Below are 10537 nucleotides of genomic sequence, written 5' to 3'. Positions count from 1 at the left end.
ACCTGTTGCAGTATTTTCACAGCCATACTTTAAGCAATCAGGATAGCCCTAAAAGAAAAAAAAAGGAAATAACCGCTCTTTCCTCATTTGCTCACACTCGTTGAGCAACTTAAAATCCATAGTGGTCTTCTCACCAATGCACCCGATAGAGCGCAGAAGATTCCTTTCATCCCTTCAGAAAAAGGGGAACAGGGTATCTTTCATTTGGACTCCTGGTAACGTAGGAATACCTGCCAATGAAAAACCTGACAAAGCAGCGAAGGAAGGAAGCCCTGGGCAAACAAGACCGATTCCACGTTGGTACCTGTGAAGGATCTAAAGGCAGCCTTGCGGAATTTGGTTTTAAACCAGTGGAAGGAAGCTTGGCCGACCTTACATAGCAATAAACATAGAGCCATAAAATCAGTTGTTTCGGCATATCCCTCTTCCATCCGGAAAAATCTGGGGGAAGAGGTCATGATCACACGCTTTAGGAGAGAGCACTCTGCCCTCACGCACTCGTACCTTTTCACGGAAGTAAAAGTGCAACCTCCCTCCCTGCAATGTTCGTGAACTGCCCCTCACAGTGACACATATCCTGACACAGTGCAATAAATATCGAAGGGCCAGAGACTTTTTTAAATGAGAGGTAATTTAAGCAACATTTTAGGGGATGACCCTAACTGTTTAAATAGTTTTTTAAATTTTTTAAGTGAAAATGGCCGAATGGGACAACTTTAGTGATGGTATTTTTATTTTTAATGCTTTTGTTTTTAAATATTTATGCATTTATTTATTAAAATTGGATTGAGTTTTTAAAAATTTTCAGTGGTGCAAAATGACCACAGTCGTTGATGCACCCTAAAAACCCCAAATAATACTATGAAACCAATTAATAGATATACAACTGCAATAAGTAAATATAATTTCAAAAATCAATCCAGGAAAGTCTATCAGGACCTTTACTTCTTGTTTGCATACATATACATTTGATAATATTTCAAAACATCATACAAAATTATTCATCCAAAATCCCTAACATTACAGATTAAATATTTACCATTCAGTCCAAGACACACTTTACCATAAATCCATTAAAAAGTAAAAGTCAGATCAATCAAGGTCCTGCATTCATATGCATCCTCATTTAATTGCTCATAATACAGTTTAAAATCTTAAAACTAAGAAAAGCTACAAAAAAGAGAATCAAGGACAATTACATAATTACTATAAAAACTGAAATAGGTGCCACTTCACACATGAGACTCTATGATAGACTAAACTTGTTTCATAGGTACCAATTGTGTGATTTTATCAGCACAATTGAAGATGTAATCCAGGAATCTAAATTGGAAATTCCAGCAATGGTAACAACACAAAAGACGAATCCCCAAAGAGAAATTACCCATTTTCCCAGGGAATTTACCACAGAAACTCAACAACACTTACAAACAATAAAACATGAAAATACATATATCACTCTTGCACAACTTCCAGTCCTTGTTTTTTGGTTGTCGTTCGAAAGATACATCCCTAATTCACTTTCATATGTAAGGGTAGCAGTGTGTGCAAGCAGGTATGCTTCTTTCTTGATGACCAAATTTCAAGTCTAAAGACCTCAATACTGATAAAAGTCTGGAAAGTATTAAACTGATAAACAATTTATGAAATTCTTCAACATGTTAAAATATTTAACGGGCACATTCACTGCAATAGAGTAAAATAATATGTAACCTATTACTTTATGATGGATGTGAACACAGAATTTGAGTCTCCCCAATTTGGTACCATGATTCACAATCATTTTGTGTGTGGTCAAAAGTTGCCAAGGCCAAGAATTATTATAAAATTATTAGACTGATTTAAGTTGTACTACTTTCTGAGAGAAAAGCTGAATAAATCATCTAATTAATTTTTGAAGGATTAATTTGTAATAGGATGCCATACACCATCAACTGTGCATGCCACAATAATTCTCATATTTGTCATTATGATCTACCGCCAAGTTTACAAGTTTGGTATGAATATTTATGAAATGTAACTCAGTGTTTAATGCTCACCTATAACAATTAATGAGGTATGTTTCACCACTCCCACAAGAATGCAGTGTTGCTTATCAAAGTTAATTACATGGCTTCCAACTGTAAACCAGCTACACTTATCAAAAGTCCTTCAATGATAGTTCCAAGTAAGAAAAGGCTTAGTCTTCTAGCATGGCATCTTGTCGCAGTTGACAGGGTACCTCAATACTGACTTACAATTTAACTGAATTAGGTCAACCAAATAGTTGAAGATGCACATTAAAAAGTACAAAATGAAAATTTAATTTTTTTTAATATGCTACATAAATATTTGGTCACTTAAATCTAACACAATAAAAAATAAGGCTAGCAAATCATGAGTTTGACTTATTTGCAATTGACATGATGACACATTTTTTACATCTAAAAACGAGACAATGAATTTGAATTCCACTTTTAAAATTTAGCAAATAAAACCACTGAAATTAACATACATTAAATAATAAAAGGCACCTAATTTCATAATAAAACATCCACCCACTGTCAATATCACAGCATGATAAAAATTCTTGTACAGGTCATAAAAATTAAGCCTCGACATATGAACCAACTCATTTTATCTATCACACCAAAAAGGAAGGTATTTTGGGTAAGAGGGCAAAAGAGGAAAAAATAGGAGGAAAAATTAAAGGATGCACAAAGGAAAAAGGAGACAAATATGAAAGGAAAAATTTGGTGACAGATGGAACTTAATCCTGGTTCTACCCCCCTGAATTTTAAGTCTGCCCATTTTTAATACAATGTCATGGATTTATGAATCAGAAAACATCAGAAATAATAACAATTAGCAAAAAATAACCACTGTAAATACATTGAATAAGTGACTGGAAATCATTAGGCTCCTGCAAGTATCCCTGCAGAGGCCAAAAATATATCCTGTTGTATACTCATTGGTATCCTTTGTAAATCTCATGCCTTGCATTAACTTCCTTCTTTCCCATGAACTTTCATTCATTTCATACAAATCACATGATAGCAATACACATATAAAGAAACAAAAGTTTCAGTTTTGGCATTCATCACCATGATCCTAACTCAATCCTGTATATACCTTATCATTCTCCAGAATCTGACTCTGAAAGAATAACAATCTCCATGCTGTCACCAGCCTTAGTTTGCTTATTTCCTTTATTATGGGAAAAGGCTACGGCTTTCTTCTGATCCAATGAACACGAAGCAACTGATTTCATTTTCAAAGACCCTTCACCAGCCTCCACCTTCACTTTTCCAGAATACACAAGTGACTTCTCTTTACTCGTAGCACTGAAACTTATGTAATCAGCAGTTTGTTCACGCTCACTTTTGATATTAGACTTAACTTTATTTTCTACTTTGGTAAGGCATCCATTTGAACTATGCTTATCCCCATTACTCTTCTCTTGCTTAATTTCAGTTTCATCAGCACTCTCCTCAGCTGAAATCAAGAGACAACATTTTGAATTAAACTAAATTTTTACATGGTATGAAAACTTGGAGATAAAGCTTTTTAATTTGCTTTTCTCCTTGTATGCCTATTTTTTAATATTATCTATTTATATCCCTGTAAATCTTACTGTTTATTTCATGATTTATAATTACCTACAACAATTAGTTAAGCTCTTTTTTAAAGGACACTGCAAAAAATCAGGAAAGCAATATAAAATTTATCTAAAATATAACAGGGGGATCTTGACCGACAAAATTAATGATCACATTTTAATTCCGAGAGATGAAAAACAATAAAGTAAATGAAAGCTTAGGAGATAGTGAAGATTTGGGTTGGACTTCTCTGTACACTGCGGGCAGAAATTTGAGCCCCATAAGTCGTATCACTCCCCACTCATTCAGAGTAAACACAACAAGATGGCCTTTTTTTTATTTCCACTACCTTCCTGTATACCATACTATATTTACCCTTGTCATACACATACCCTTGCACGTACACTTTCAACACACAAAAGATCACTACTATACACCTAGTTATGTACAGAACAATTAATAAATTCCAATTCAAAAATATTATGTATTCTAACTTATTAAAGTTGCCTCATAGCAGTCACAAAATAAGAATATAACGGAGAAATAATCTGCAATCCATGCCTTTGGCGGTTAATAATTTCTTCAGAACTACCCAAACTATTAGCATTAAGTTTACTACTTGAATTTCATTAAAAATTTCAATTATTTATTACAAACACAAACAAATAGGGTGAAAGAAGCATGGTGGAAGACACATTAGAAAGTTTACAGAGAAAGGGTGAAATTGGTGCATTATACAGGAGGGTGAAAGCACTGCCAGGTAGTAAAAAGGGAAAACCATTGCATTGCAAAAAATCATAGAAAAATATTAGCTGAACCAGAAAAGATCCAAGAAATATAGACGTAATATAGAGAAGAACTTTATGGTAAAGAACTTAGGACAGCAAGTAGAGAATATGACGTAGAGGAGAATTGCATAGGTCCCGGCTTACTTGATGCCGAGATAGGGCATTAAGGGAGATGAAATCATATAAGGCCTTGGGAGTAGAGAGCATTCCTATGGAACTACTTAAAGGTTTATGAAAATGTGGGAGGAAGTCTTTATGGAATAATTAGTAGCGTATATGAGGAAGGAATCTGGCCTGAAGACTTTGAGAGATCAGTGTTAAATTCTATTCCAAAAAAGGTAAAGGCTACATTATGTGAGGACTACAGAACAATAAGTTTGATTTTGCAAGCAGTTAAGTGGTTCTCAGGATCATAAACAAAAGGATAGAGAGTAGGACAAATGATTACCTAGGGGATGATCAGTTTGGGTTCAGGAAGGGGAGAGGCACATGTAATGCCATTGCAGTATTGAGATAACTAATAGGGTGCAATGTAGTGTAAAATCAGGACGTACGTATTTGCCTTTTCCGTAGATTTTGAAAATGCATTTGACGCAGTGAATTGGGAAAAACTAATGAGTAAATTGGAGGTTAATCTGCAACCTGTACATGTCTCAGACTGCTCGGGTGATAGTAGGGGATGAGGAGTTCGGATGGGCAGTGTTAGGTAGAGGAGTAAGGCAGGTTTGTCCATTATCACTGGTGCTGTTCAACATATTGTTGAGGAAATGATTAAAGAGGCATGGAAAGAACTGTAGGTAGGAATGAAAGTTGGCAGGGATTTCGTAAAATCAGTTAGGTTTGCTCATGACCAAGTTTTAGTTTGTCATTCAACCAAGGCATTGCAAGCATTGCTGAATGAATTGGAAACTAAGTGCAATAGATATGGGATGAGAATAAATATAAATAAAACAAAGGTTATGCGGTTTTCCAGAAGGTGAAAGGCTAAGACTATGGTTAACAATTCTCTTAAGACCTCATTTAAAAAATAATTAGTCGCAAATAGCACCAAACTCGTGGTATAATGATGAAAAAGTATTTTAACTATTTCTTGATACAACTACTGATTGTATCTCTAAAGCTGTGGAAGTCTGGGTTGAATGTAACATCTGTTCCCCATGAACATTTCTTTCCTAAACATCCTATTGGTACACAAAGAGTATATTTGTTTTCATTTGTCTTGGAGCAATTTAAATAAAATATTTTTAAAGGTTTTGAAAAACCACTTGTGTGACCACAAAATTTACTCAATACTTCAGCCATGGATGAAAAAAATGGACACTGGCAGATGGGATAATAATGTAAACCTATGCAGGAGTCATCCCATTGACAATTCAAACTGCAACTACTGGCACAACTATCAGTAACATCTACTATACTTACAATGTGCCAAGGTGCACAGCAACCAAATGCTGTATAGTTTAAATTTTTGCACATATTAACCAGATTAATTAGCACATGAAGTGTCCAGGAGCTTTTTTCTTTCAATGACGGTGCATAGGCACTCAACAATTGGTAATTGTGATGAGAAACCGTGATCCTCTCACATCTCTCTCCCCACCTAGGTGCCGTGAGTTCCACTGCTTAAGTATACAAATCTGATGTTTGCCAACATGTTACTCTCCCTAAATGGTTCTCCTTAATATGACCAAAAATAAGGAGATCATAAATTTACAGTAACCAATTGGATTACCACAGTCTACTAGAATGTTTTCTTTCGGCCTTAACAAGGTGAAATGAAGGAAGTGCGGAAATCGTATACTATTACATTTTATTCTTAAATACATTATTTTTTAGAAATATCTCTTCTCCTAAGTGGGAATTCCTATATCTTACATCCTTCCATTTACCCTATTAATGAGAATGAGCAGACTAAAGAGTTTCTCAGGTAACAGATTTATATGGGTCAAAAAACACTGAATATCCTCATTTGAATGATATTTAAAAAATATTTCACGAGTGATATGATGAATTGTGAGCAAAATACGAAGTTATGATTCTTCTTCCATTTTATGATTTAAATCTCACATGAATAACTTAATTATTCTGAGTATCTGAAAACATGCTTTTCCATTAAAATCCTTGACAAGTCAAGTTTCTCAAAACAATTCTTTATCCTACATGGAGAAAGTATAAAAATGTTTTCTTTCTCTAACCTAAATCACTGCAAAAGATCTAACAACTATACCTTAAAGAATATGTTCATAGCATAGATAAAAAAGATTACTGAAAGATTTTCTGTAATTTTAACTGATTCTAACAAATCACCAGGCCGGTAAAGTACAAACTGACCATCATGAAATGCATAAAAAGTACTAATTTTTCCTCTGCACTTTTAATCATGATAAGAGTAAAATCTGGGTTTCAAATTTATGATGGGATCAACAGTTTTTGTTCTTTGACTTTGGTTGCTTGACATAAACATAATCTTTTGGACGGCCATCCAAAAAGTTAGGAGCAGAAAATAACTAACCTGGTGCTGAAATAGTTCATAATATTCAAATTACTTTAAAAGATAACTGATGACGTTGCATGAGCCATATTTACTACCAGTTTACAGAAAGATAAAAGCAATGGCACAATATAGAACCATAAAAAATACGAGTGCTAGAGTAAAGAAAATGAATGATACAGTATTGGTCAGATTTATTTTATCATAGGCTTCCCTCTAATTCTATAGAAATGGAATTCAATGTGCATTAGATTTGACCTTTCAATTAGAATGACCACTATACCCATTAGGGTAATTAAAAAAAATCTACTACTGATATACCATAAACCTCATTGAAAGTTATCTGATGATAAAAAATATGAGTTACATTATGTAGCAGCCACACCAGACTATTTTCCTATAAAATAACCCCATTTTTCAGCTTTGATTCAAATTGGAAAATCTTATTTTAAAATAATCTTGTGATTGGCCATGTTAGTTATTTTTCTAATCTTAAAAATTGCCCTGATGCTGGTCACCATACTTCAGTTAGTCATGACCATTCCATGTAGAAAGTCTAATTAAGATGAAGACAGGACCTCCGATTTACGTCATTGGGTGGTCTGAAAAGTTCCCCCTCGAACAAATATATGAGATATTTTTCAATGAAAATTATTTTTATTTTTTAACAATCTCCTTTTATGTCGATAAACTTTTTTCAGAAAAGCTCTCACTTTTTTCATACTACCATATAGCAGCTGACGTCTTCCTCTGGAAAATATGCATTTAGGTATGCAATAACCTCCTCATCTAATGAAAATATCAGTCCGCCAAGCAAAACTTAAAGATTATGAATCAGGAAAAAGTCATTGGGATCATATCTGGTGAATGCAGATGGCGGTAACCAATATGAAGTGTAATACATGAATTTTTAGCCATGGCAACCAATGAACTGTGAGCAAGTGTGTTGCCCTAATAGAAAAGCACTTGCTTCTTCTTCAAATGCAGTTGTTTTTTTCCCCTTCAACTTGTCAAGTAATGATGCATAATACTCTCCCATTACTGTTTTAACTTTCTAAAGGTGACTGATAAACACAATTCAATGTCTATCCCAAAAAACAGTCGCCATCAACTTCCAGGCCATTGGAAACATATCCACCTTTTTTGGACCAGGTTCACCCTTTGCAGGGCACTGTTTTTGACTGTTCTTCCATCTTAGATGTGCAGTGGTGGATCCCAGTTTCATTGACAGTTATGAATTGAGACAAAAAATGACTTACTTCACTTAAATTGCTCCAAAAGGGCACAGGAAATGTTTGTTCAAATGTGTTTTTGGTCCTAAGTGAGCTAACACAGCACCCAATGTGCAGATTGCTGAACATGTCCAATTCTTCAGTTAACATAAGACAAATGCATTCTTTTGATATGCCCATAGCCGCTGCTATCTCCCTAACCTTAATTCAACAGTGGTCTAGGACCATATGGTCAGAGGTTATCACAGTTTTTGGCTGTCACGAATGCTCATCATCAGCCAAGCAGGTACGGCAATGCTTCAATTCAGCTGCCCAAAATTTCACGGTTGTAAATGAGGCTGCAGTATCCTTCTGAGCAACATTCACCTCATCTTTGATTTTCATAGGCATGTTGCCTTTCACAATTGATTAATTCAGGCATAACTTTGTGGAATTGTTCCATGATGAATAATGCCAAAATAAAACTTTGTAAATCTAGTAAAACCTAGGTCACATTAAGTTTATTTCTCATGTAGATTCACAAAGTGTTATTTTCACATTATTCGTAATGCCTTACAATAAAAAATATTAAATGACAGCTCAGTACTCAATGTTTTCCATTTGTACAAAAACCCTCGCAACAAATCACTGAAATGTTTGCTAAACAACAAGTGAGGGTCCACGATGACTGAAATTTTAGCGAGTACCTTTCAATGCATGCATAAATACATTCCCCAGCTTTTGTTGAAGAGTGCTGCCATCTTCATGTTGGGGTCGCAAAGTTTTCAGATCAGCCACGTGTGTCTGAAAGGTCAAACCTTTCAACAGAGCAATTGGAGCATTTTAAGAATCATGATATTATACGGAAGTGTTTTCTTTAACTCCATATTTTTGGAGTCGACCAAATGCATCTCCAAATGTAGCATGACTATTGCAGACCCTTAATGTAGTATCTGCAACTGCAGTAGGTATGAAATAATAAATACTATTTTAAATTGTACGTAATTAGCATTTCAAATTATGAGTTTGAGAGTATTTACACAGGTAAAGGAGGAAACAGTTTTAGGCATTATTTAGTAGAAGTTATCGATCCCGGAGGTAATTAAAACACTTAGTGTTATCTGCTTAATGGTTTTCAATAATACTACCTAGGCACATTTAACACTTTGTTATCTTCAGCCCACCAGAATATAATGAAGTATCAAAACCTCCATTGTACTGATGAAAATCTTTTAGTGGATTTCACCACATTTTTTTTACCTGTGTGATGAATAGATAATATAGGTATACACATCAGATACTGGCAGGAAAAACCATTTTTGGTAAAATCTAACATTATCAAAATTAACTTTTAAAGTCAGAGTTTAAAACCTTAAAAATGCCTTCAGTTATTTTATTATTCTAAAACAGACCTGGCGTCAACAGAAAAAGTGCCAATTTCATGAGATTAAAATACATTAAACCATAAACACAGAAATCAACCCAAAGGAAGGTTTGGTAGGTGATGGTATAGTTCACCCAGTACTAAGCCTAACGGCATATGAAATTCACACATCAGGGCATTGGGACCAGTTCCTTTCCCAGGTCAGTTATGGTTTCCCAAGAAGATCTGGTACGTGGAAAATCACACAGCTTATTAAAATAGTTACACCTTATTATTATAAAGTAATCTAACGGTTAAGGTAGGTTTTGCATGGACACAACTACCAAATAAATAATTTGGGACTCGAACAAACCACAATCAAGCGACCTACTCTTTATCAAGTCCTTCTTCATCACTGTGTATTTCCTTCCTCCCTTCATCCTGTCCCTGTCCTATTCCTGCCCTTTCCTCCTTTGCCTAACGTTCTTCCCTCTATTACAGCCTTTAACATCCCACTACCAATCAATATGCCCTTCTTCCATTTTTCCTGCCTCCTACGATTTCTCCTAAAAAACCTCTCTCCTTACCCACCATACCAAGTACTTTCTCATTTGTTTTCCTTTTGGTCCATTTCAACTTCTCCATTCTTCTCCACACTGACATTTCTAAAGCCTCCAATCTACTTCTCCCATCCTGCTTCAGTGACCACGTTTCCGCGCAACTACAATATATGAAAGTATACATGAAAGTTTTGACCAGTTTTTTCTTAACATCCTTATTAAGCATCCCTGACATCAACTCCTTCCTCCTTGTGAAAGCCTCTTTTTATAGTGCAATTCTTCTCCTTACGTCCCTGCTACTTCGACCGTGTTGGTCCAAAACACTTTTGAGATACGTAAACTGTTCTATCTGCTCTAATTTTTTCCTTCCTATTTTAATGTTTTGCTTGACCTTTTTCTTTCTGGAAAATCAAATTACCTTTGTTTTATTTATATTTATTCTCATTCCGTATCCATCGCACTGAATTTCCAATTCACTCAGCAATGCTTGCAATGAGTGACAAACTAAAGCTTGGCCATCTGCAAACCTAGCTGATTTTACAAATT

The 10537-nt window shown here is 34.9% G+C and overlaps 1 protein-coding gene across 1 annotated transcript in view; it reads right to left on the bottom strand.

Annotated features, from left to right (window-relative positions):
• Window positions 1-937: 937 nt before the first annotated feature.
• The window catches only part of LOC139691479 (daxx-like protein), a 34808-nt gene continuing 25208 nt past the window's right edge, over window positions 938-10537 (bottom strand). The window contains exon 11 of the mRNA XM_071589317.1: window positions 938-3474. Within this exon, the coding sequence (XP_071445418.1) occupies window positions 3116-3474 (359 nt within the window). The 3' untranslated portion in view covers window positions 938-3115. The remainder of the gene's footprint in view (window positions 3475-10537) is intronic.

Source organism: Hetaerina americana, unplaced genomic scaffold, assembly GCF_022747635.1.
Source record: "Hetaerina americana unplaced genomic scaffold, ioHetAmer1.1.p SCAF_36, whole genome shotgun sequence".
Classification (NCBI taxonomy): domain Eukaryota; kingdom Metazoa; phylum Arthropoda; class Insecta; order Odonata; family Calopterygidae; genus Hetaerina; species Hetaerina americana.
This window is presented reverse-complemented; position numbering and strand designations above follow the sequence as displayed.